General features: G+C 41.3%; 2 protein-coding genes across 8 annotated transcripts in view; one reads left to right on the plus strand and one right to left on the minus strand.

The window, feature by feature from the left end:
- KCTD20 (potassium channel tetramerization domain containing 20) overlaps positions 1-5,167 on the plus strand; it is a 30,763-nt gene extending 25,596 nt beyond the window's left edge. For 3 of the 4 annotated variants that reach the window (XM_074348578.1, XM_074348577.1, XM_010949008.3), the window contains 2 exons: positions 44-154; positions 1,514-5,167. In XM_074348578.1, the coding sequence (XP_074204679.1) occupies positions 44-154; positions 1,514-1,806 (404 nt within the window). In that variant the 3' untranslated portion in view covers positions 1,807-5,167. The remainder of the gene's footprint in view (positions 1-43; positions 155-1,513) is intronic. The other variant, XR_012501109.1, reaches the window with a different exon arrangement.
- STK38 (serine/threonine kinase 38) overlaps positions 1-26,947 on the minus strand; it is a 96,221-nt gene that overhangs the window by 50,540 nt on the left and 18,734 nt on the right. For 2 of the 4 annotated variants that reach the window (XM_010949000.3, XM_010948999.3), the window contains exons 6-14: positions 24,987-25,110; positions 22,600-22,754; positions 19,364-19,466; positions 18,461-18,522; positions 12,576-12,693; positions 11,396-11,519; positions 11,107-11,202; positions 10,121-10,215; positions 7,646-9,652 (exon numbers count right to left, since the gene is read on the minus strand). In XM_010949000.3, coding sequence (XP_010947302.1) covers positions 9,522-9,652; positions 10,121-10,215; positions 11,107-11,202; positions 11,396-11,519; positions 12,576-12,693; positions 18,461-18,522; positions 19,364-19,466; positions 22,600-22,754; positions 24,987-25,110 — 1,008 coding nt within the window. In that variant the 3' untranslated portion in view covers positions 7,646-9,521. Of the gene's footprint in view, positions 1-7,645; positions 9,653-10,120; positions 10,216-11,106; positions 11,203-11,395; positions 11,520-12,575; positions 12,694-18,460; positions 18,523-19,363; positions 19,467-22,599; positions 22,755-24,986; positions 25,111-26,947 lie in introns of those variants that run through there. The other 2 variants (XM_074348575.1, XM_074348576.1) reach the window with 1 other exon arrangement.

The following is a 26,947-nucleotide window of genomic DNA, read 5'->3' on the forward strand; positions in this document are numbered from 1 at the left end:
TACAGACGTCTTCACTCTAACTAACCCGAGATTTTTTTTCCAGTTCTTTATAGCTCCAAACTCTACAGATTTTTCAAATATATTGAGAATCGGGATGTCGCTAAAACAGTGCTAAAGGAACGGGGCCTGAAAAACATTCGCATTGGAATCGAAGGTAAAGAACATCCCAGTCAATATCCAGCTTGCACGGCTCACGGAGTAGGTTGGCTTCATGGCCACAGCTTATGTCCTTAAAGCCCAGCTTTGAAGGGCCTAGAGAATAGGCCCACTTGGAGATGACATTCCTGTCCAAGTTTGAAGATTCCTGTTTTTGTTTTTCTTCACCCTTACATATCCTTTTCATTTTATTTCTAGTTGAAAATGCTTTAAAGCAGCTTCAGGACTAAGTTCCAGTTTACTGCCTCAGGATACAGAGCAGTGAGGGCTAAGGACACTGGTGGGTAAATGGGCTCATGGGCTCCCCACGTGGGAGAGCTTTTCTGCCAACAGTCTTGGTGAGGACCTTTCTGGGACCTAGAAGGGTCCTTCTGAAAACTATAACCGGAGACTCAGAATTTAAATTTATTCCACTACATACCTCCGAGGAATGTCTAGATGTATTGACAGAAGTGCTCTAAGTGATCTTGAGCAGTGGCTTCCAGCCTGTGGTCTCCATGGAAGGGTCTCAGAGACTGATTCTTGCAGAGTGCTGAAGCCATTCTGGTCTCCCTTCCATGAGTCTCTGACCCTTGCGTTTTGCTGCTCTAGCTGTCTCAGTCCTGCCTAAAGAACCACCAGACCTTCATTGTGTCTGACTTAGGTTGGAAACTAAAGTTGGAAGAGATTTTTGAGATCATCTATTAAATCTTTTCCTACTGTATCCTCCCTTGTCTCTTTGGAAATTGCAGGGATGGAGTGAGAGATCACTCCATTTCCCGGAGCAGCCCATTAAACTGTCCTACCATGAGGACATTCTTCCATAGAGCTAACAGATAGCCTCCTCCTCCTGTCTTCTGTGTGGTTCTAGCCTGTGCAGCTATTGAATAATTTCTCCTGTTTCCATGTGACAGCCTTCCAGATATTTTAGGCAGCATTCCTGTTTTTTCTTTAGGCTTAAACATTCCACTTATCCTTAACTACTTCTCATGCAGGATGCCCTCTAAGCAACAGAATGAGAGGACTAGAGTAGCCATACCTTGGTAGCCATACCGCAATACCGATTTTTATTTTATAGTATTGAAGCCAGTAAAATAAACGCTTCCAAAATTAGTAAGAGGCTTCTCTCCCCCTTCCATTAGAAGGGATTGTTGTTACTCTCTTCTAGGGATAAGACCTACTAACCTGAGCAGGAGGGAAGCAAGAATGTTAGGTGGTCGGGGCTGGGAAGGCATGTTCAGAGGCTGGGCACTTCCCTAGTAGATCATGTACCGTCTTCAGTTTTGGGACGATGTTGATGTGTTTGGGAAGGAGGGAGTATGGAAGCTAGAGTGAGCGATTTGCTAGAGTAATGAGAATGGCTTTTTCCTTGTTTCAGGTTATCCTACCTGTAAAGAAAAAATTAAGAGGAGACCTGGTGGCCGGTCTGAAGTGATCTACAATTACGTGCAGCGCCCTTTTATCCAGATGTCGTGGGAAAAGGAAGAAGGAAAGAGTCGTCACGTGGATTTCCAGTGTGTTCGAAGCAAATCCCTCACTAATCTGGTAGCTGCTGGAGAAGATGTCTTGGAGGACCAAGAGATATTAATGCACCACCCACCTCAAGTGGATGAACTTGACCGGCTAAATGCCCCACTTTCTCAGATGGCTTCTAACGACTTTCAGGATTAGGGCCAGCTGTGGGCCACCCCTCTGCGGAGCTTTTCTGTCTGGGATGCCCACAGCTGACCTCCCCATGGTTTGTCTCACCCTGAGTAGGAGACATGCTTCTCCCCAGTCCTTTCCCTTTCTCCCGTAATTAATGTGTGTCCTTTTCACTAAGTCTGTGCCTCTGGCAGGAGACGAAAAAGCACTCACTGGTAATTAAGCTACCAGCTTTGCAGAGGCCCTGGTAACTTGAAAATTTTGGGTCTGGTGCTGTTCACTGAGTCTTTGCATAACTGCAGAAGCAGGAAAGGAAGTCAAGACTCCTGTTGCCTCATACTCAGCAAAGCAGTCTCCATCCTTTACATGCTGTTCTTGGCTTTTGTTTTGTTTTGTACCAGGCAAATTACTTAGCAGCAAAGGGACCAAACTTAAAAGGAGACAATCTCTATCTTCTACAAGCAGGTATGGATGGGATGCCCATTAGAGGTTAATGAAGATGCCATTCCTGGTGGCCTCTGTGCCCAGATTGCATCTGGGAAGAACTAGGCTCTCATTCAAAATGTCCGAAAGGAAATTCTTAAGAGCTTAAATTCAGTTTTGTTTTTCATTATTACAGTGAACAATCCAAAACCTCAGATTCTTTGACAGGAATGTCTTAACAATGTTTATGAAACCTTTTTAGCTTCAAGGTTTCTGAGCCTAAACAAACTGATTTATTCACTTGGAATGAAATTTACAACTGAAACAGAAAAACTCCCACTCAGGCCACTTGGATTATCCTGGTTTAGAATCTGGTACGAAGCATACGTCTTCCCCTAGGGCAGCACACTGCTGTGACTAGGAGACCTTAGATAATGGCTTTTAAAAGCTTCCAAGAGGAGCAAAATTTTCTCACCAGTGCTGTTTCTCAGTGGAAAGATTAATAAGAGCTTGGTGGGTGGGGGATGGCATGGAGGGTGAATCTGGGTAGGGAAAAGTCGCCTGCCCAGGCTTTGTTCCGATGCAGGACTTTTTGTTGTATATTCTTTTCATACTATGGAGTTTTTTTAGATAGTGGGATATTTTAATTTTTGAAATAGCCTGTCAGCCACTCACACTGGGTAAGAAAACCATACTAATGTCATTGAAGGGAATTTAGGCCTAGTAATTTTATTCTGTCAGCTCTGTGTTAACAGTGCACGATGTGTGACAGCCCAGACCACTCTCCACTCCTCCCAGTACTGAACCACCTTCCGTGATGTCCCCATGGCTGTTAACAGCAGAGCTAAATTTAGTCTAGAGCCAGATGTAAGTATCTTGAGATTTTCTATTTAACGGTAGAGGGTTGGCCTTCCAGTCACCTACTCTGAGCATTTACTCATCACAGATTACAAAGCAGCACATAGTTTCCTTCAAGTTCTTTAAAATAAGAACATGACTGGTTTTTTTTTAATTTCATTTCCATAGGATGCTGTAGGGTGAGCTACTTGATGCCACTTTCTGACTACCCTAGTCAGTCCTCCAAAGGCAAATTCAGATGGTTGTTGATAGCTACTCTTTCCAGGCTGGAAGAGCAAGAATGTTCTTAAGAAGTGTATTCTCTGTTTAGAGGGCCAGGGCCAGCATCACAGGGGACATCAACGCTCTGTTACTTACTCAGAAAAAGTAGTAGTAAGGGGTTAAACTGAGCTATCCCCCACCTACAGAATTATTCTCATTATCACTGGCATCCATTTGTAAGACTGAGGGCCAGCGTTACAGTTTAGGGTTAGTATTATTTTGTAGCCAGAGGGGTAGTTTTATTTCTGTGAAATGAATTGGCTCATATCTGAGGTCAGGTTTAGCTTTGACTTTACCGTTACTACATTCACACCCACTAGTAGTTGACCAGCCCAGATACTTGTTGAATGGTGCTTCCTTTATGCTGATTTTCGGTTGACTTCCACACCGTCACAAAGGAAACTTGAGTTAACTTTTATGTAGTCTATGGTAAGTGTGTAATTTTTGTTATACAGCTTATATGTTAACATTTAATATGTAACATGCCTCAGCTAACACTCTAATTAGTCCTTGCTTAGATAAAAAGCCAGGTATGAAAAGATGGCATGCATTTAACACTTTGTTCTGTTAATGATTTTCCTTAGGCTTTAAAGAACTTAAGGTGTTTTCCCCCCCGAACTGGGTTGATCTGCTTTCGGCCCCAACCCTTGGGGTTTGCATGAACTGGAAATCTGTGGAGGTAAACCTGCCGCTGTCACCAGGTGGTGGTGACTGAGGGAGAAGCTGGGTGCACAGGTTCCTTCTGGTGGAGAGGGAGGTTTCTTCTGCACCCCACACCCTCCCAGCCTGGAGCTCAGCATCCCTGTAATTTGGTGGCTCCTGTCAGCCACAGCTGCTTTGTTCCCAAGGTCAGGACATTCCACAGTGGCAGAACCTCTCAGTTCTCACAGGGACAAGAGCTGGGTTGTAGTCATTCCCTTCAGAGTCAGTTACTGGCCAGCTGGGCAAGAGGTGTTTCTAATAAAGGTGGAACTCAGGTTTGGTGTTTTTTCTAAGTGCCTAAATAAGTAAGCCAGGCTGTTTATATAGAAACATTTTCATAAGTGTCTAGGTAAAACCATTTGATCTTATTCAGAGGTATCTATCCCAGCAAGCCAAGATAAACCTGAATGTCAGGTTTAGAAAATGAGTTTGTGTCTCCATATCACATATAGTTGATTAGGAAACATTTGCTATTGAGTTGGGAGCAGGCAAGGAGAGTGTTAAAGTGTGTCTGGTGAGACTACTTAATAGTTTCTCCACAGTGGAGGGAAAGGTATTAAAAGAATGACAGCAAAAAGGGTAAGGAAGCTAGAAAGTAACTGGACTTACTGCATGATATGCAATAGCCAATATTATTTTGAACTAAATTCCAAGAGAACAGCGTGGTGCCTGATGTATGCAGGTGTATAGACATACTGTGGAGTAAGCCCGGGGGGGACGGATATATTTGCAAGTAGTGTTCTAGCGGGTGTTCTGTAAGTAAAAGCAATCAGCACAGGCTTTGAATTGTCAGAGCACAATGGGGAGACTTTATCCAGTAATAGTCGACATAAAGTTAAGAATCAAGGGGTGTTAGCAATTTATTCAATGCTACTTCTTGCCATCATCGTGAAATTGTTAAACTGGGCATAATGACTTCAGAAAGCAAACCTGATGCCTTGCCTGTATGGGTGATGGAGCCACGTTCGTGCCCTGGGTGGGATCACCTCTGCAGGAGAACATTACATTTCCTTAAAGGCAAAATGCTTATAGGTTTTGCCTCTTTACTTTGTATTACTTTTAAAGTTGCACTTGTTCACCTACCAGTGTTTACGAAATCCTATATTTGGGATGCTTTTTCTGTAATAAAATATTATCATTTGTGTCCATGTTGTTTTTTTAGCAGAAAATAAAATTGGAAGTCAAGATATTAAAAAGGACTGAAAGTAGCACCCAGACTGCCCAGAAGAGTCTCTTCTGTGCTCGCTTCAGCAGCACATATACTAAAATTAAGTCGTCTTTTTTCCTGCAGCAGCTGCAGGGCTCGCCTGGAGCCTGTGTGTGCTTTTCGCATCCTGCTAATTTCTTGCAACTCACAGGTTCCAGAGCCCTCATGGTCAGCATTCTTGAGTTTCTGGTTAACTTGTCTTCAAGACCCCTTGAACTCTCAGCTCCAACTACACAGGACCCTGCAAAGCCAAATGTCAATCTGAAAGGTAAGAGGACTCACAAACTTCTATATTCTAGTTTTGGTTTAAAGCAAGTGAGGAAGCGTGGCAGGGATGAAAAGCAGGTACGAGATAGTGGTCTCTGATTGGCTGTCCTCTAGTCAGGTGTCTCCTCAGGTCACTTGGCCTGCGCGCTTATTGGTAATACTGACAACTTCAAGGGGTGCTAAGCAAGCCAGGGCCTCCCTAGCTGGCCTGCCTTTATCAGCACAGAGGTTAAGAACATGCTCTGAAGACATGGCCAGCAGTGCCTGGTCACAGGGACATATGCTAACTAGGACACAGTTCTTCCTTTCAAAGGGCTTTTATGATCATGTGTAAAAGACAGAACTATAAATAGTCCAGGTCACCAAAACTATGGAGTGGCCCGCTTTTACTGTGAGAATTCACAAGAGGATTCTAGAATTGACACAGGAGCCAACTTGTGAAGGACAGATACTAGTTGTTTTGGACCTGTCAGCAGGGGAGGAGGTGTTCCAGGCCAGCTCAACTATGTAAGCAGAGATGCAAAGGTGAGATAGTTGCTTGTTCTCAGGAAAGAGGATGGGGGATGTGGAGATGCAGCCAGAGTAAAGAAGGACTCTTATACCTCAAAGGTGTTTGGTCTCCTTACATCATATTGGGAGCCTTAAGAGTCTTATGCAGGAGAATTCTATGATCAGACTTGAAATTTAAAAGAAAAAAAATCTAGGGGAAGGACCCGGGACAAAGTCAGCTAAGAGCCCACGGCAGCGGGTTCAGCAAGGAATGATGGAGGCACTGGTAGGCTGGATGGCCATGCCCCACAAGTGTGCATGCTTACCACTGGGAGCCATTAAGAAGTTCCTGGCTTGGACAGAGGATAGAATGAGCTAGGAAAAAAGGCTATGAAGGGAAGAGTGGGATCTAGAGTTCTTCGGAGGGATCTAGGAAGGTTGGTCACTTTGAGAATCTCACCACAAAAATACAGCTGAAGCCACAGTACAGGGGAGAGCACATGAATGAAAAGAAGGCAGAGGCATTGCTCTGAAGAGCACAGGCATTTTGAGTGGATTTTTTTTTAAGTCAGCAGTGTGAGTGCAGTAGGTGGTCATGTAACATGAGGGCTGAAGAGAAGCCAATGGATATGGCAGTGAGGACACCAGTGGCCAGAGGAATGATTATAAAAACTACTAGCATGTTTTGTACATGGGATAACTGATACTAACGTGCCACACAAGGGGAAGGAATAGAGAGATAGGCTTTCCAAAGCAATGATTCAAGACTAGCAGGCAGTGGCAGAAGATTCCTATTATGCTACATAGATGAGTGTTAATTAGCAATCTGCTATTCAGAGCCTGAATATTAATCCCAAAGGAATTACCCTTTAACTTTTGAAAGTAATTCTAAAAAGAAACAGGTACTGAAGAAAATTTGGATGCACTCCTGAATCAGAGGCTGAATGACATCAGTATTCAGCTTCCTTTTAGTACGTATGCAGTGTAGTTCTGTTGTATTCTACCTCCCCTTAAGACTAGGAAACAGTTATCTACGAATAGGACCAACACTGAGCCCATAGTTCCTTCCAAACATGTTTCCTGAAACCCATGAAACTTGGAAGGAATACATTCTGTCTGGCCTGCACTTTCTACCCTGGTTCCTCCTTGTCTCTCTTGAGGTTCCTTTCCCTGACCCAGAGAAGGGGCTAAGAAGTGGGACCCAATAGGGACTCCTCACGCACACAGCATCCAGAGACAGAACCCTGCTCTGGTGGGCACAGGGAGCTGAGAAATCCCATCCTGGGAGCGTGAGAGATTCCTGGCCAAACCTAGGCTGAAAAAAAAACAGGGCTGGGCTACAAAGAGTTGTAGAAAGGTCTGCCAGTTGACAGCACTTTTGTCACCAGGTCTCCTCTGGGCCTTACTGCACTGATTACAAGAGTGCCCCCTGTGCTGTAACACTGAACCATGTGAACCACTAACCAGAGGCAGTCTCTCTACACGGACTCCAATTCAGAAGACTTGTTCTCAGGGAGCAAAAAAGCAGGTACCATCGTCCCTGAGACAGTAAAGCACTTGGCCTAAATACAGTGTTCCACTGGTCTGCAGACAAAGGGGTTAGAAAAAGCCACCAGCACTCTTGCTCTTTGAATTATAGGCCACATTTCCTTTAAAACATCAGGTTTATACTGTTTTCACACAGTTTATTCAGAAGTTTAAAAGTTAAAGTGGGCATTTTCCCCTAAAACAAATTATCCCCTGCCACTCCCCAACACACAGGCTGCCACCCTCCTGTTACTTCTCTTTACCCATGCTTACCACACATTCTTGCAAAACACATGGAGGTTAAGACCCCAACTATTTGGTAATGCAAAGAAATACATGACTTCCTTTTCACTAACAAACCATGAATCAAAGATTAAGGGGCAAACATTACCCTCATCCAGAGTTAATATTTCCCTAATACTTTTTTTTTTTCCTCTAAGACTTTAAAACCCAAAGTAGTCTCACTCACTACTGTAAATTTGATATTCCATTTCTCTTTTCTGAATGGCAAGCTGGGACATACTTTCCTTTCTTAGCTGATAGTAACAACCTCAAGACTGGAATAAAACAGTCTCCCAGTTGTAGCATGGCCATGACACTGCAACAGGCAAAGTCACTACACAAGTGCACATGATGCTGTAAGAATTATCGAAAAATTTAAAAGTAATAATGCATTAATACGGAGCCTCCACAGTTTTCTGGTGCAGCAAAAGTCCTCTAAAGGCGGTGGCAGCTGTGAAAGAAAAGGCACTTTGTGTTGAAACTCAGAGGTTCTCTCTTAGGAGAACACTCCAATAGAGAGGCCTGGTCAGCCCAAGCCTGCAGGTAACCCTTCAGGGTGGAGAGGACTATCCCCTAGGGAAGGCATCTGCAAAGGAAAAATTTGTAATCATGATTCCAAGGCAAAATGGTCAAAGTTGGGAAAGGAGAAACACCAAGCGAATACAAATACAGTTGCACCAAAGATTGAGGCGTGAACTTTTCCAAGGATGTGAAGGCTGGCTCTGCACTTTGTACTGGGCCAGTTCCTTCAACCACTTCCAAGGAGGTTCTGGAGACAGAGCAGGAGCAGCACCTTAGCCAAGAGGGTCCCAGGCCTCCTGCTTCTGCCTGGGCTCTTCCCAAGAACAAAGTTCCTGTTGGCAGCACTTGTGGGTGTTGCTGGTCCACAGCAACATCCATCAGTGGGATTAAGTGGGGTTTTCCACGAGGTCCACAACGCTTTGGCAAGGCCCAGTGGCTTTGGGGACCTTCTAAGAGCAACAATGGCTCAACCTGGTATCCGTTCCCATGAACATTCAGAAAAGCAGCATGAGTATTTCAGATGAGCTGGAGGAGACAGTCAAAATGGACTGAGGGTCTTTATCCTAGTACCAAAAATAAAGTGCACCATGAATGGAGGCTATACAAAGCCACTTGCCCGAGGCCGAGGTCTGCGGAGAAACTACCATCACCACCCACTGGGAGGGTGGGTCACTTCCTTCAGCCAGGAGGCTGGCTGCTGAAGAGTTATTGCTTTTTTTCCTTAGTACTCTGGAACTTTACAGCTTCAAAGAACTGAAACTTTAAAGAAAAACAAAAAAATACTTGGTGGGCTTGGCAGAAAGCATGTCACGCAAATCACAGGAGTTGGCTGATGTTCGATAAGTATATGTTACAATCTAAGTCATGTTGGATGATGGCTGTTTCTTCCCCCTTTGTTCTGATGAACTTAGGAAAACTCAAGTTTTTTCTTTGTTTTTTTTTAAATCAAATTGGCTCATGATGCTTCTAAGGAAGCAGAACAGCTGTTTGTGGTCGATGTAGCAGAGAGTTGTGTCCCCTCTGCAGGTCAGCAGACACGCTATGAAAGGGAACCCACTTACTATCGCACTTCAGGAGAGTTTACCATGACACAGTGGTGGGTTCCATAAGCTTCTTGGAAGCTCTTTCAAAAGAGCATGTGAGAAGAAAAACCGTGATGCTGTACAAGGAAGTCTGCTCTACTTAGAATTCCATTTCAAGGAAACTATTTTGCTGCTTTCATGTAGGAAGGTATTGCCCCCCTCGCAGTCAGGCCCTCAAAGCGCTTGTACGTGTAATTGATGAAGACCCAGTCTTTGTTCTTGTAGTCGCTCTCAGGGTGATTACTTGTTGCCACTGGGAAAGAAATAGATGTGAGAATTGATTCACTGCCCTGCCCTGATGTTCTGCTCAGAACTGAAGACCTGACATCCTGAAGAACATACTACAGCTTCTATTTGGGAAAAGTTATTTTTCACACTGAATTGTCTACATTTGATGTCCTATGTTCTTTGAACCTCATATTTTCCACAATATTTAAAAAGTTTTATTTTCCCATTTCAGGTTACCTAAGCTTTAATTTAATAAATAACAAAAGAGCAAATGTTTGGGATTTACCCACCCAGTTGAGCAGTCTACACATGAGAGTTTGTATTCACTTTCCATTTTGACAAGGTCTCACTGCTGCCCAGGGTTAACACTGGAAAGATACTTAAAAGAGCCTGAAGAACCCTCCGTGTTCTCTACCCTGCTTTGTAAACATCACCCCACAATTTGGAAGTCATAATGCACTTATATGGCAGCAAGAGGTGGTGGCAGTATTACCTGTTGGTTTAAGAATATCAGATTCTGGAAACTCATCGAAGTTTGAGGTATCGTCAATGCTTTTGATTTCAATAGATATTGCTGCAGGTCTCTCTCTGCCAAGGACAGACATGCCAGAAATTACTAGGGTTAATAATCATATGGATCACGACGAATCAAGTCTCTCCAAAAAGACCCCTGGTCTACATGGGGAGACTGCCTGTGGGCAGGCAGCATTTATTTTCTCTGAAAAGCTTGTGACTACTGACCGACCACACTAGCTGACTACATCCAAACAAAATTACGATGAAAAATTACCTAACAATTATTCACAGTTAGGACGACAAGAATAATCAGAAGTTAAAACGCAAAGATAGCGCACTCCCCCTGACAGCCTCCCCTGTCTGCTGAAAAGGGAAGCAACCTGTGTCCCCTCGTGTAGGGCTCTGCCCTTCCTCTACCAAAAGTGCCAAGAGCAGAGTGGCTAAAAATGGACACGAGAGAGGCAAAAATAAAAATCACAAACACACAGATCAGAACATAATTATGAAATAGATGACAACTTCATCTTCTGTTTAGCAACCAACGGATGCTGAGTAAGGAAGTCTGGGAGAGGGCAGGCGGTACCACTACCACCCTTGCCATCACAATCTCATTCTCTCTGCTCCCCTCCCCACCCCACCCTTCTTCCTTCTCTACCCCTCAGTGACAGCCTCTACCATAAGGGAAGGGACAGTCCTGCTGGTGGCCCCAACACTAGAGAAGGTGGTATGTCCTCAGTAAAAGCAACTCCAACACACTTGTTAGATGGTCCCTTCACTGTGGAAATAACTGCTGGCTTCAACATACGTCCTGATCCTCACCATGAATGAAAATCGGGAAAAGACCCTGACTTTCTAAGAAGCTCTGTTCCCTTACTTGGCTTGCCAGTAATAGTCCTACTAAATTAGTCCTAGGCAAACTACAGACTTTCTTAAATTATCCTGAAAGCTTTTATATGGATATACCTGATATGTTCCCAGTCAACACCTTCAAAAAAAGAATTACATTTGATTTCCTCAACTCCAGGGGCTCCAATTCTGTGTTCCCATTCACAGCAGAATCTGGAAAAGAGAGGCCTTTCAGCATACCCGGGTAGTCTCTTTGAAAGAAGAAAAGGAACAACTTCCCCCTTTTTAAAAAGAAAAATGGAAGAAGCAGGGTGCAGATCCAAGAAATGATGGGAAAAAAATTTAATGAAATCACTCATGTGAAAAAGCCTGGGTGGAAGCGGGCAGGGGAAATGTTCGCCGATACCTCAAAATTAGATCCTTGGCTTTCTCAGAAATAGGAACTTCTGGAGGAAAAGTCAGAGTTTCTTTCCAGTTCATCACCTTCTTATATGTCTCTTGCGGGGTCTCAGAACAGAAAGGTGGGTAGCCTGAAATAAAAAAGGAAGGGACTTGGAAGCTTTTATATCCCAGAGCTTTGAATCTGACTGAGATTATTCTCCTTATATGATTCTGTTTATTTTAGTGATCCTATATGTCCTTCCCTCCATGACATGGATAGGATTTCCATTCATCTCAAAACATCCAAACCAATTTTCCATTTCCCCCAAACTCCTAAACCCAAAGTGAAGCTGTACTTCCGGTACCACCAGGGAGCCAGCCAACAGCCGGAGCTGGGAGAGGAAGGGGACGTAGCAGAGCTGCAGATGCGGGAACCACTGTGCCCAAAGAAGAATACAAGGGTGAATCATTAAGAAACAACTTCATTCTAGGAATATCCTTATACGGATAATGTACCAAACAAGCTGGACAACAAAAAGCATAGGTTTTAAAGTGACCACCACGCCTCCCCTTGAGAACTACAGGCGAGAGGATAAATAGTCACATACCCTATTACTCCGCCTGCCCTGCACACAGGTCACATCTGCCTCCACAGGCCTCCCTCCAACGTTCCCGAGACAACACAGCCAGACAGATGCCACACCCGTCATCCACACAGGCCCGCTCAGCATCACCATGGATAGACTTAAACTCCAGTGCTCTTGGGCATATGGCCACCCCTATAGATGTGCCCCCCAAATACAGATACACCATCCAAATAAGAGGGAGAGAAGTTAGAGGGCCCCACGCTTTGAAGGCTTTGAGAAAGGGGACAGCAAGTAAGTCAAGAGTGTGTGTGACACAGCCCCGTTAAGGCTCTCTATACAATGGATGTTTAATAAATGCCAGTGAACAAAAGAGCTGTGAGATGGAGAGGATGAATACGTAGAAAAAAACCCAATAAACAATCAGCAAGCAACCACAGGGCGCCAGTGAGCCAGAAAGCTGTGGGGTCCATTTTAAGGCCCAGAGCTTTCTACCTAGGAAACTTCACTTTAAAAGACAAGGGGTACAAGAGCTTAGCTCATCCCAACTGAAACAGAGTCTGCTATCAACAGAGGACTCCCCTGGCTGCACAGAACAAGTCCTGAAAGCGTGCAACTTACCGATGAGCATCTCATACATGATCACGCCGAGCGACCACCAGTCACAGAGCTTGTTGTACCCGGTCTGCATGAACACCTCGGGAGCAATGTAGTCAGGAGTGCCTACCGTGGAGAAGGCCTGAAACACACACCACACGTCAGGAGGCCCAGCAGGCAGGAAGGTGCCCAGAGTTGTTCTGGAGACCAAAAGCTACGAGCACCACCAGCGAAATAAGCAGGACAGCCCGGCAGCTGAATGGCAAGCCCGATTTGCCCGAGCACTTCCCAAATGAACACAGCCATGTCAGTTCACTAGGGCACAGGTTCTGTCAGAGCAGCTAGTCCCGTAACTGACTGAGCACCCAGGACGTGTCATGCTCTGTTCCTTTATACGTTTATGAGCCTATGACAAAGCTTAGCAAAGAAGACTGACCTTATCATCCCAACTGCAGATAACACTCATGCCCAAAACTGCTTTGCCCAAGGCCTCAGAACAAGTGGAAGAGCCCAATTTGGAAATTAAACATCTTGCTCCAAAGCATCCTTCTTTGCAGTATATATATTTTTCGTTTGGAAAATCATTAAGGGAAGCTTTATTATCCAAAACTGAAGTTATAACCTACAGGTCAAAGGTTTATAAATGCTTACTTACCAAACTGAAAAATGTATGTAAATAGTTCTTAGCTAAGGAGTGTTTTTCTAAATTCAAGTAATCCACTCCCGTACACCAGGACTGCAGTACTAGGGGAAGGCCAGAGCCTTCCTGTGCTCAGCATTTGAGGGCTTACCACATGGAAGGCTCCAATATAAATGCTTTCCATTGTACATAACTTCTAAAATTAAAAACTACACCTGTGTTGTGTTTTTAAAATATTATGAAATACTACAAACATACAGGAAGAAAAAGCACAGATAATACAACACCCTTTTATCCATTACTCATACTAAACAGGGGTTAATAATCTGCCACCTTTGTCTCAGATCATTTGTCTTTTTAAGATACGAAACTACAAAATCAATGAAAGCCAGAATCCCTACCCACCTCTGAAGTCATAACTACCTCGAAGCTGCTGTGCTGAGCTTCAATGGATATTCACGTAGATGACTTAATACTTTTTGTATATTTCAGCTTTTAATAAAGAGTCTCATACCTTACTGCGTTATTCTACAATGCTACAGCTTGCTTTTTTTACTCTGTTATGATTTCGAGATTTATTCATGTAGCTTTAGTTCGCCCATTTCACTGCTGTACACTATCCCATTATAAAAATGTCACAATGTTTCTTATCCATTCTCCTGTAAACGTACATGTGTGTTGCTGCCAGCGTTTCACCAAAACAAACGACAAACCGAATAAACATTCTTGTAACACCTCCTAGGCACTGGTGTGAGAACTTCTCTAAAGGATCTACTACAAGTAATATCACTGGATCTTGCGTTACGAGCATCTTCAACTTAATCAGACATCTTCCAGGTGTCCTCCAAGGTGGTTACACGTTTTAAACACGCCGAGTGGGGATGAGCTCCCTGGTGCTCTACATTCACCAACACTTGGCTTTGTTTGTCAGAATCTTATATTTTTACCAATCAGATGAATATGAAATGGGATCTCTCTATTTTAATTTGCATTTCCCTTATTTCTAGCAAGGTTGACTGCATGTTCATATGCTAATTTGCCATTCAAGTCTTTTGTGTGTGAATTACTGTTCAGATTCTTTGCCCATTTGTTTGTTTTTGTAAGTTGTACTATGTTTTTTCTTTTAATTCATAGGAATTCTTTATAAATCCACGGCCTTAATCCTGATTCAGGACATTAATCCTTTATAATTGTACGTACTGCCAAGTATCTTCTCCAAGTCTGAGGCTTATCATTTTTTTGATTTTTTAAATGATGTAATATTTGTTATATACACCAAAGTGTATAATTACCAAATTATGAAGCATAATAAAATGAATACTCCTGAGTCCAAATGAACCAAAATATGTATCACTGATACCATTCAAGCTGTATACCTCTCAGTCCATCCTCCTGCCTCTCCTCCTAACCTCTGTGCTGAGTTTTATGTTTATTATTCCTCTGCTTTTAAAAAGGAATTTAATCTTGTCATATTGTGTCTCTCAAACTGAGATCTTAGTTTTGTTTCCAAGCTTTGTAAAAAATGGTATCATTCTACAAGCAGTCTTCTATTTGATTTCTCTTCTCAATGTTTTGTTTCTAAAACTGATCCATGATGTCATATGTAGCTTTAAGTTCAATTATTTTCACTGCTCTAAAATACTCTGTATTTCGATGGACACTGGGTTATTTCTAGTTTTTTGCCATTAGGAAAATGCATAAACATCCTTATACATGTGTCCTGGTTCAGAGGTGCAAGAGTTTCTCCAGGGTATCTGAATAGGGCTAGAACTGCTGGGTTGGAGAGAATACACTTCAACTGTAAGATAATTCCAAAGTAGCTGGACTGGACCATGTAGATTGTCTTTTCATTTGCTTATGTCTTTCAATATACAGGGGTTTTTTTTCTTTAAAGTAGTAAAATCACCAAGTTTTCCTTTATGATTTGTACTTCTTGTATGTTATTTAAGAAACCCTTCCTTACCCTGAGGTCATAAAGATATTGCCCTGTATTTTCTTCTAAAATTTTTTAAGTTTTATTTTCCATCTGCAGTTTATTTTTATGTATATTGTAAGGTAGGAATCCATTTTTTCCACATAGATAATTATACATTGTTTTCTTTTAAATATACATATTAAATAGCCAGGTTGTTTTTTTTTTTAAGTTTTAAGTCTGAAACATGGATTGGACCCTCCCCAAGAAGCAGAAATTTTTATTCTAATTATAAAAGTTAAGAAACTACAGAAACCTTTCAATTTAGATGAAATATATTCCAGCAAAGCTTTTGAGTAAACCTTCTTTGTTCAAAGATTTCTATTATAAAACCAGAGACCTAATGCCACAAAAAAGAATTCCTTCACGATACTAAGGTGTAAAAAAAAATCTTGGAGTTACAGAATACAGTATACAGCAGGTGTAAACCTGTCACATAAGGTGATGTTCTCACCAGGGAGCTGGAGTCCCTCCTTGGGAGCTCACTCTCACTTTAGTACAAGGTACACAAAGGTAATCCAGGGACTGCCCCCTTCTCAAACCTTTGTCTGTTTTCCATACTAGGGTGTCCTCCAACTTTAAGCCCTTAATACCTCAAATCTAGACCCTTCTTTTTCCTTTTGTTGTTTGGGTATTCATAGTGTCGATCAGAGCTATGCTGTAAAGAGCTTTGTGGATTGTTAATATTTCAAACATATGATGTGTTCCAACTTATGATTTCTTTTAGGATTTTAGGGGAAATAAAGCAATATAATCTCCTACTTAACCACTTCTATAAACTCTACACTAAAAAAAAGAAAAAAAGAATTGGCGAAGATTGGATGCCTAGATGTAGGTACTTCAACTTTTAACTCTGGTTTAATAACTTAAAAATGACTCATATTTATTTCCGAATCAGTTAGTGTGGCCTAAGGTTACCCAGGACCACGCTGGTACTTAAAATATTAGAAAAGGATCTAAGCAGCCAAAGATGAAGCTAAAGCCTCCACATTTTTTAGTGATTCTCAGTGGACTGAAAAGTAATAGGCTGGGTGAAGGATTACATATGTTAAGCTTAACCTAGAGCAGTAAACTTATATCAAGCATTAACTAACACTAACCTTCCATTCAAGCTGTGTACCTCCCAGTCTGTCCTCCTGCCTCTAGGAGGCAGGAGGTACTAGCTCAGTGGGATTACTTACGAAAGGTCAAAAGCACAGTTAACTGCCCTTTTGAAGACTGAAAGGTAGCTTTATTTTCTTCAAGTTATCAAAAGAGGTATTATGAGTGACCTTAATACTTTTCCATCTCTACTGTAGACAGAATAAAAAGGCAAGAAGCTTAATCACAGCATTAGAACCTAAGTTTTATTCAGACTTAAAATAACATTTTAAATATTAAAGGACATTTAACTCCAAATATGGAAACTGTGAAATCTCCCTCACAGACTTGTAAGTGGTTCCTAGTAAGTCTGACATGACCCTGTGGTGTGTGTCAAAAAGCATAAAGCTTCTCAGAGTGTAAGAATAATTTAAAGTATGTAAACTTAATTACCCTTAAAATAAAAATGGTCAAAGGTTAAATCCTGGCTTGCTTTAAAAAAAATTTTTTTTTAAATCACAGAAATGTCCTTACCTTTTGTTACCTTCCAAAACACAGATAAATATCAGTTTCCCAATAATGCAGGAGCTATTGTTTAAGAAACAGTCCCTTCAGTAGAGGGTCTCAACTTTCACTGCACAGTAGAATCACCCAGCATCCTTTTAAAAATCAGATACCCAGACTATATACCCCAGACCAACTGCACCAGAATCTCTGGGATTGGGACCCAGACATCAGTGTGTCCTGAGGTTCCCTAGGTGATTCTGGTGTGCAGCCAAGGTTAAGATCTACTGCCCTATGGAGAGACATAATAGAAGCATCCGACCAAAGTCATTCCTGACATTCCCTATGTCAGGAATACAACAAGCTATGTAAAGTGTTTCAACCATATACAAAATTTAGACATTTAAAGAGTATCACAGTTCCTAAGACGACTATGACGTGACTAGCTATACCAAACCTAAGTATCCCTAAGTTAACGTTAGAAAAAGACATCAAAGATTAATTTCAGTTACTACATCTCCAAAAGTGTGTGGTTTAAGTTACTGCCTCTCCCAGTGCCCAGGTTTAACATAAAAATCGTAATATTCAAAGCGTGGTCTTGAGGCCCACTGATGGGCCTCAAATAAATTTTAAAAATGCAAGCCTTTCCTTTGATTCTTTCTTAATTCTACAGGCTTCCATTTTCCCGTATGACTAACAGTTATTTACCAGCAATCTACTTAGTGAGCTATTAAAGATATCACAGAGAACTCTAATTCAGTATTTTACTAAGAACTCTGGCCAAAACAATACTTGGCAAATCTGCCAAGTTACAAACATATACACCGACAAGCAGAAGTGCCACCATTTCTACATAATACACATGATCATCATTCTGAGTCAGTCAGGTTTCCATCCCTTGCTGCTCTTCTTGCTTTCTAAAGACCAACTGTTCATTTACCATTACCACTTTCCATTTGCTATAGGTTTCTAGCAAAGTCTGAGCATACGATGATACACATTTCTATTATCTCTGGTCAGAAATTTTCCAATAACTAGACACCAGGCCATGTGCCTTCCAGAACAGAAGTCTGCCTGGGCAGCAGTATTTCACTGGTGAATCTGTACTATTTAAATAAATTCCAACATACTATCAAGGAAAATACAATAACGTTATTTTTAAGTTGTGAGGCATAATTTTATGTGTATATACACAAATTTTAGTAAAGTAAGCATGTCCCTTAAATTTCTCTCCAGTTTTTAATCACCAAGTTCTTTTTTCCACCATAAATAGGAAAGGGTGGGGCAGGTGAATTAAGGAGTCTTGACTAAGTGAATCAAACTTTTATAAGTTTGAGAACCACTGCCTCAAAGTGCTGGGTAGGTATTTGTACTTAGTTTCATTTTAAGAGGACTCCAGCTTAACTATAACCCATTTACCACCATTTACCATGAAAATTGGGAAAAGGCAGAACAGGAAGGAAAAGGGTTGTCACCTGTAAAAGGCCTGAGTGACGTCATCCACTGAGAATGTCACAACAAAAACAACCTCACATTATCTGCCCTCCTTCAAGAGATTACTCTGGTGCTACCAGCACAATGACAGTGCTCTGTTAAGGTCATTTATATCAAGCAATAGACAACATGCATTTATCAAATGCAAAGTTACACGCATATTTTTAAACTTACTCATACTTGGTTTGCAGCATTTAAGAAGCCACAAATATTACTTACTAGTTGACGTCTATTTCTTTTCCAGGTTTCTGCTTTCCTTTTGGAATTCATATTCTGAAAAGCTAAAAGTAGAGAAAACAAGTTCTAATCAAAGTCCAGATAGGAATGTTTACTACTTTTCTAGGCTCTGGTTCAAGCCACATGAGACCCTCAAGTCTTGCTTTTCTGCCCAACATCAGTAACTCTGGATGGCACACTTCCCAGCAGGTCCACAAGCCCAAATCAGAGGCTCCGAAGCATTAACTCAAAGAATCTATACAATGAGAGCTGGAAGCAGCACTTCCCTGTGGATTATGTGGCCAGAGGACACGGACAGGCCTTAAAACAGAATTATGGGGAATTTAATCAGAATCACAGGGAATTCAGTCTCATCAGAAGCAAAGGTCCCAAAGTGGACCTAAAACATTCACAACTTCCCCAAGTTACTATCATTTCCAAGAGTAGTAACTCTTACATAATCAGAGACTTCTGAATATATAATACACTATTTGGTATAAGCTTCTAAGGAAGAATTGGAATTTTACTACATAGTTTCAATGGTTTGGTAGTGTTGGAGTGAAAGTAACTCACAAACTTCCTTGTGCTATGACAGAAAGAAGCACCGGGGATAAATCAAACCTGGAGTTGTTCCCAGGACTTTCTTCTCATGCCCTGTGACCTTCTCAGCAGAGCTCCAAAGCAAGCTCTTTTGGACATCAGCCTTAACACATCCGGTAGCCCTCATATGGCCTCACCACACAGTACAAATCACAGGCAAACCTGGGAATGGAGTATTTCTATTCTCTAAAGACTCAAACTGTGAGAATCTCCCAATCCATCGTGCATATTTTGGTTACCAGAGGAATAGCTCTTTGAGGCCCAGTTAAGGGATTAAAAAAAGGCTAAATCTCTGTTAACACTTACTGAAATCACTGGGGAGGCTGTGGCTCAGATTCCTATAAAATTCTGTCCTATGTGCTTTCTTCAGTCCTGTGCAAAGGCCAAAGTCAGAAAGTTTCACGTGGCCCTGTGGGGAAGAAGAAACAAGGTAATGGATGGATGAACGTTCATGGATGTGGAACAAACAAAACATGATCTTCTCCAGCTCCTTGCAGTACCCAGTACAGCTCCACTGCTTTTTCTTTTGTTACAGGGAAAAACAGAATAGCAAATAAATTTTTTAAAGATCACCCCAAACCCTATTATACAAATAGAAGTATTTTCATTTTTGCATATTATCTTTGTTTTTGTCCAAATATAAACTTTTAAACTAGTTGAATCCTCCATAGCATCTAATTTTTTTCCCTTTTTTTCACTGAAATATAGCTGGCATACAATATCCATAGCACCTAATTTTACTTCTTAAACTAAATCAAATATTCTGTTTCTTCAAAATCATCATTTTTAATGTCTACATAATATTCAAATGATTTAGTACCTCCTCGTCTGCCTGTCCCCCTGATACTGGATGTTCCCTCCATTTCCAACTCCTTACTCTCGAGTGCTGTGGATTACAGCAAGCACCCCTGTGCCAGAGAGGGCCTGCGTTCCCAACCCTAACCACGCATGGTACAAAGGATGGACTCAACATTAATGGTTGTTAAATGATGACTAAATAAACAAATCTTTGTTCATATAGCTTCTTCTCCTCTTGAATTATTTCATTAGGATAAATTCCAAGGAGTAAACTATTCCAAAGACAAAGGGAATAAACTTTACCTCACAGTTCTTGGTAAAAGTTGCCATAATGTATTCCAATCAAAAGTCTCTGACTTTATCACTCTCTTTAAGGAAAACTCACACCTCCTATAAGCCAGGCATACTTTAAATGTGTTGTCTCATTTATAAAATTCTTAAGCCACACTTCACTGTCATTCAATGACTTGTGGATGAAACAGCAGAACCAAAGCCAGAAATCAATGCTCTTTCTCTCCTGACCAGGACCACTTAACCTCTCCAACCTCCTGATCTTATCTGGAAAATGGGAGTCATGGTATCTTCTTGGCAGGAATGATGAGAATTAATGCACGTAAGGCTTCCAACCTGGTGCTTGGCACTATCAGACCTTAAGAAGAGGAAGGTGCTCTTGGGGGTGAAATTGGATAGGACCAAATTTCAAAGATCTTTTTCAGTGTGAACCAAATAACTTATGGACCAAATGTCTTACAGACATTTGGGACAGGACCAAATGTTCACTAACCAAAATGCTAAGTAGATAAGGAGGTAAAACTAAAAACAGGGGAGGAAATCCTAATGCTCAGGGATCTATACTGCTCAAGGTCACACAATTAGAAGTGGTGTGGCCAAGGTTTGATCCAGTGACTTCAACAGCTGTGGTCTTTCCACGATACCACCTTCCTTCACGCCTTAACATGCAAACTTCCCAGGGAACAAGGCTATAGAAGCTTTGCGTTGGATCAGGTTTTGTTTTGTTTTGTTTTGTTTTTTAAATCCCATTAGGTTTGGCGATGTGTGTATATGTGTGTGTGTACAAACACACACATGCACACACACACAAGGTAAACTACCAAAGACAGCTTTGAGCCTGCTAACCTGGTATCTTCCTTCCGGATTTGCAAATAACCTGTTCCACAAGCCAGAGAAGTGTCTTACAGTTCTTATAATTACATGTTTTACCTGGACACCTCTAAGGGAAAAAGGCATCTTAAAAAGCAGTGCCTGGAGCAAATGCTATTTAAAACCAGATTTTCAGGGAATTCTGTAGCTCTCTGAGTATACAGCAGGGATGCAAAACTTCCACATTTTTACTTCTATAATATGCATGACTAAACACGTAAGTGAGCTCACTTCTACAGGTCTGGGCAAGCATACTGAGAGAGTATGTCTGCACCAAACAGGGTTCCCCAATCCTCCTCCTCTAGACTGAGCCCCCAACTCTTGGCCTTCAGTATGTTGGCTGGACTTGAACACAGACTACAAGCTACAGCTAAGCCAGCACTAAGGCACCCGGGGTACAGGGCCAGAGCTTCTGAACCCAAGACCACACAATGTAGGGCTTCTGCTTCATTAAAAATATATCTGAACCTTGTGACATACAAAAATAATCTCATATATATTAACATTTTAAAAGCAGAATACCAAGCTATTTACTTCTAGGATGCTAACTATACATAAATTATTGACACAAACAGAAAAGATATTGAAGCTATTATACTAAAATAGTGGTTATCTTTGAATGATGAGATTATAGTTATTTTTCTTCATTATAACTCTCGGTATTGTTCAAATTTTCCACTATGTATGTGTATTATTCTTATAATGAAGAAAAAAGCTGTTAACTAGAAGAAATATCTGACAAATCTGCCCTCCTGAAACAGAAAAATAAAGGTTTCAAAGAAAGTAGACCAAATTTCAACTTTTTCAAAGACTGTTATCAAAAGGCAGTAAGAAAGAATACCCAAGGAATTAAATTCACTTTTCTACTTAAAAAAAAAAATTCAGTCTAGACAGCAATTCTACATAAAAGAACACAACAATCTAGATTTTAGAGCTGGAAGGGACTCTGGAGCGTCTCTGGATCAATATATTCACTTCATAGCTAAGTGCGGCCCAGATGGTGGAGAAGCTGCCAAGGAGCAGCCAACTATCCAGCAGCACAAGATCTGATGTGAGTTTAAGAACCAAGCACCAGAGCTCACTGGCATGTCTAAAGGTAAAGATAAAGAGGCCATTACAGAGGCCGTGCAGGGCTCTTCTCTAAGCAGAGGGCATAGGATTTGGAAGTAAACTCTGCGACAGATTGTTGCTGCTGCTGCCTTACTTCCCGGATCTTGCCTGGGCTCCTCAACGCACGAGGTTGCCCAACAGAGGGGCTCTCGACAGGTGATGCACTAGTGTAATTATATGCTAAGAGAAGATGACTATCTTTGGCTTTATTATAAAATAACCTAAATCAATTTTATTCTTAATCATTTCCAAAATGTCCTTTATTTTTAAGAGGAATGTTCAGTCAAATTATAAAACTATAAGCCTTCCTGAGAAAAGAAGTAACAGCAAAATTACCTATAAAAAAGAGAGAGAGAAATGCACCAGGTAGCTCACAGCACCCTGGCTGTGATGACTACAAGCCATGTGGTGTTAAACCAGAGGCTGCTCAGACAGGTGAAGACACACGGTCAGGCTGCTACTCCCCACGGTACCTTGCTGTCCAGGAGAAGGTTGTCTGGTTTGATGTCTCTGTGGATGAATCCAAGTTGGTGAATGGAGTCTATGGCTAACACTGTTTCTGCTATATAAAACTGAGTCTCCTCTTCTGTCAGGGTATCTTTTTTCATCAACAGGGTCATCATGTCCCCTGAAAACAAGATACAAAGTACACGCACACAAACCAACGCAAGAATAAGTGCCAGTCTCCAGATACATCTTTCCTATCTGCAAGGTAAGGCAGCGCTAAACGGGCCTCTGCGGTGTTCCAGAGACTGACCCACTATGGGCAGAAACAGTAAGTAGCTTCTAACACTTAAAAGGCAAAATTCACAGCCACGGAGAGCCAAACACTTTCACCTAAGCTAACTGATCCTGACCATTTAGCTGTGATTTCCATTTTACTTTGGAGAAAGGAAATTTCTCTCATTTTAGGGGAGGGGAAAGAAGTAAATTTGCTTAAGATAACGTTTTGAGCTGGGAGATAAAGCTACTTTACTTTTCTCTCTGCACAAACATCTGCGAGCTGTCTCTTCTCTTCAAATGGCATTTCCACAGAGGCTGTACTGCCGTTATTAGAGAGAGAAGCAGAAATGCCAAACAACAAAAATGTAAAAATTTGGGGAGGCTGAAAACAAGCTCTCCAATTTCTATTCACAAAACATTAGAACATAAACAAATTTTGGTAGCAAAGTATTAGTCAACAAAAGCTAAATATGAACTGAAAATGCTACGCACTAGGATGTGTAACAGCTGCCTTCCAAAAGTGCACAGTGAACACCTCCCAAGATCAGTGGGTTTCTTCCTCCAGTGTTTTATTACAGGTACTTAAATATACACCAAAATGCTTTATGCAACTTTTACAAAACAGTATCAGTATTTTAGCAGTTAAAAGGTAACTTCTTTAGTTTTCTGCAAAATCAAAATTTAATTATTTCTGCTTAATACCAGCAAAGTAAAATGGTGAAAAAAAGATTCTGATTTTAATAGTTAGACAAAAGCAAAGCAAAGCAAGGATGTATAAGTAGTTTAAAGCTAAAAGAAATGGAAAGATTCAGTTTAGATCACATATAAAGCCATTTATGTTAGTAAACGGGGAAAAGAGAAAAGACACCTCTGAATTTAACAGAGTATCATTGTGCTTTTCGAATTTCATTTCATTTATAAGTCTGGGGGAAGTTTTGCATTCTTAGAGGTAAATGGGTATTTTACCCTCAGGCAAAAATTAAGCCATTTATTAAAATGCTCCCTCTTTTGACCTAAGACTTGAAAAATATAATTCCCTAATCACTCCTGGCAGCCACACATTCAATCTGAAGGCACACCAGAGATGGAGGCGGTGCACTCAGGCCAGCTCTAGTATCTGTGTGGCCTTGGTTAGCACGGTGGCCCAGGAGAGCAGCCAATGGCCTCACCTGTGTGCGCCTGCCCAGATGATCAGGGCTCAGGCCAGATGGTCTATGGCTCTGCAAGCCAGCTCCACCAAGCGCAAAGGGAGGGTCCAGGAGACGTGAGAAGCCATGGAAGATGGTGCGGGTAAGGCTTGAGGAGACACACGTCAACTGGCTGGCTGGTGACTGAGCTGGTTCTTACTTCTATTTAAGAACTGGCATCTAAATGTTAAAAAGTTTCTCCTCATCCTGTCAGATTCTTTTCTAGGCTTCATCAATTGTTAATAAAAAATTATTGGTGACCCTACATCTAAACTAAAGATTGTCACAAGATCAAATATTACACCACAATTATGTTGGCTTTGCCACAGAAGCAAAAAAGAAAAAGTTTTCTTTTTTTCCCCACCAGTTTGCTGACAGTTCATCTGCTCACTGGGAACCAGAATGTGTTCCCCAGAACAGATGGCATGTTCTGTGCTGGGTTTACTTTGGAGCTGTCTTAGACGATGCACATGCTGAGTTACATAAAACTTGCCATCTCAAAAATGAGAAACTGATTCTGGCTACTAATATAGGTAATGAGAAATTCACTCCTTATTAATATAAATTATAGAAAAAGAAACAGAAAAGTTGAAGCAAAGAATATTACAGCTTCAATTCTGTCACTGGGATAACTGATTACACGTATTCCCACTGACAGGAGAGCAGGCAAAGTCCCTAGTTTATTCCTACGTATTGAAAAAGAAAAAGAAAGAAAGAAAGAAATATCCATCTGAAATCATGAGAATGAATGAGAATGTTACTTTTATGGCACTAAAATTGTAGAAAGGCACCCCAGCACAGACAGGTTACTGACCTCCTTTACAGACCTAAAAAAGATACAGAAAGCAACTTTGTAAGCACGATTAAAAGTTAGAAAGGAGGGTTAACTGATGTGAGAGAAAAACCACAAAACAAAAAGGAAAAATGACCTTTCATCGTCAAGTAATTACCTCCAGGCAGGAACTCCATGATTAGGTAGAGGTTTAGCTTATCCTGAAAACTATAGAACATTTTCACAACCCACAAACTGTCTGCCTCCACTAGAATGTCGCGCTCCGCACGAATGTGGCCAACCTGGAGGTATACGCATTTGATTAATGACAAGCCTTGCTCTGCTTTATTAGACTGTATATTTGTTTAAACAATTTAAATACTGTTTTGAGTACTGTGATGATGCAAAAGGTTTAATTTATGCTTAGGCAAACCTACTAACTCAAAATTGACAACATTTGACTTGGAGATGTTCAGTAATGAAATCTTGAGTGATGAAAGGCTTAAAAAAAAAAGACAAAATCAATGGCTTTAATTTAAATGGAAACTTTAACAGTGCTATAAATTGAACCTCTGATTGGTTAAAATTACCATTCTTTGGTGTATTTTTTTGTTCTAATAATCTTTTTTTTTAATAAAACTAAGTCCCCAAGATGAGACTCTCTAAACACACCCTGACTCAGGTCTGCAATATTATCTGCGGTGACAGCACCCTAACTGACAATTCCAGAATACTCTGATGCCACAGCATACTGCGTGCACAGCCGTGCAGACCATGTGCTCAAGTTTCCCGTCCTTACTGAACTGAAATGTAAGTACACCTAAGAAAAGTTATAGATTCAAATATATGACATTTCCAGTTTTCTATTTTCACTGAAATATCTAGCTAAGGAGACCAAGATGCCAAAGGTTTGGGAGAAGTCATAGAATTACTCCATTAAAGTAATTTATTATTATCAAGTTCATCTTATCTACTTTAAATATTTAATAGTATTCAAAACACTGGTGCCTCTCCTCTTATGTGTCACAAGATACAAAACTGTGTTGAATCAGGTCTAAATTTATTAAGATCCAGTCTGATCCTTGAATAAAAGTTTTGGTCTTAACATGTGCTCCAGGGCTGGACCTCCCACAACATGTTCAGAGGTAAAAGACACGAGTTCACAAACTGGCACTTCCACTGGTACACAGCCTACGGTTGTTGTTTTGTATGTTTGTTTTATTGGAATGCCTTTAGCAAAGCCAGGCACTTTCTCTCCCATTTGGACACAGACCCCACTCCTCCCTCCTGTCTTACACCTAACCTGCCTCATTCTTCCATGCTAACTCCCATGGGCCTAAAGGCATTTAAGTTTTCACGCACTGCTAAAACTGTTCCCTAGGATTTTATTTTTTAATTTTTCTATTGTTTTTAGGAAATGTTTAAATAGCTTCAATGTTTTAGAAAATTTACATTTTTATATCTCTCCTTATGGTATGAGGTGGGAAAAATGGAAGATAAAGATGATAAGGAACAGTGCTATAAAATCATGAAGAAGCAGAGTAAAGCATCTGCCTTTACTTGGGTTTAATACAGGAGCAAAGTTTTGGGAAAACATTAATGCACTTGCTTAAGTCCAGCCATGGCTATGACCCAGTCATTACTACACGAAGACCATACCAGGCAGCTTTCACCTGCCTCTGCTTCCCCTGGCTCCTGGTAAGGCCTCTACCTACTTCAGGGCACTACCTGCCACTTGTCACTCACCTTGGAGGACAGGATGGTGACTGCAACATTCCCTGTTTGTTGAGGGGAAAGCTACAGGCACTGTGGCCACACCTTTCCCTTCTCTCCTGGAGTTGAAACAGCAGCTAAGAATCTCAAGATCAGGAGTGAAGTCAGTTGATTTTAGGGTAGGGGAGGGAAGAGCCAGAGGTGCAATCCACACCTTAAATTCCCCTTCCCCTGTCCCATAAATATTTAACGGAGTGGGGAATTACATGCTAGTTGCTACCCTGGGCACTAGGAAAGCAGGGATAAAAAGTCAGTCTTCTGTCCCATCTTACTATACTAGCGTCACAACTGGAGGCTTTCCTTCTGCACTTGAAGAGAAACATGAAGAAGATAGCCAAATGCTGGTCTCTTGTCTTTTAAAATTTA

This window comes from Camelus bactrianus, chromosome 20, assembly GCF_048773025.1.
Source record: "Camelus bactrianus isolate YW-2024 breed Bactrian camel chromosome 20, ASM4877302v1, whole genome shotgun sequence".
Classification (NCBI taxonomy): Eukaryota; Metazoa; Chordata; class Mammalia; order Artiodactyla; family Camelidae; genus Camelus; species Camelus bactrianus.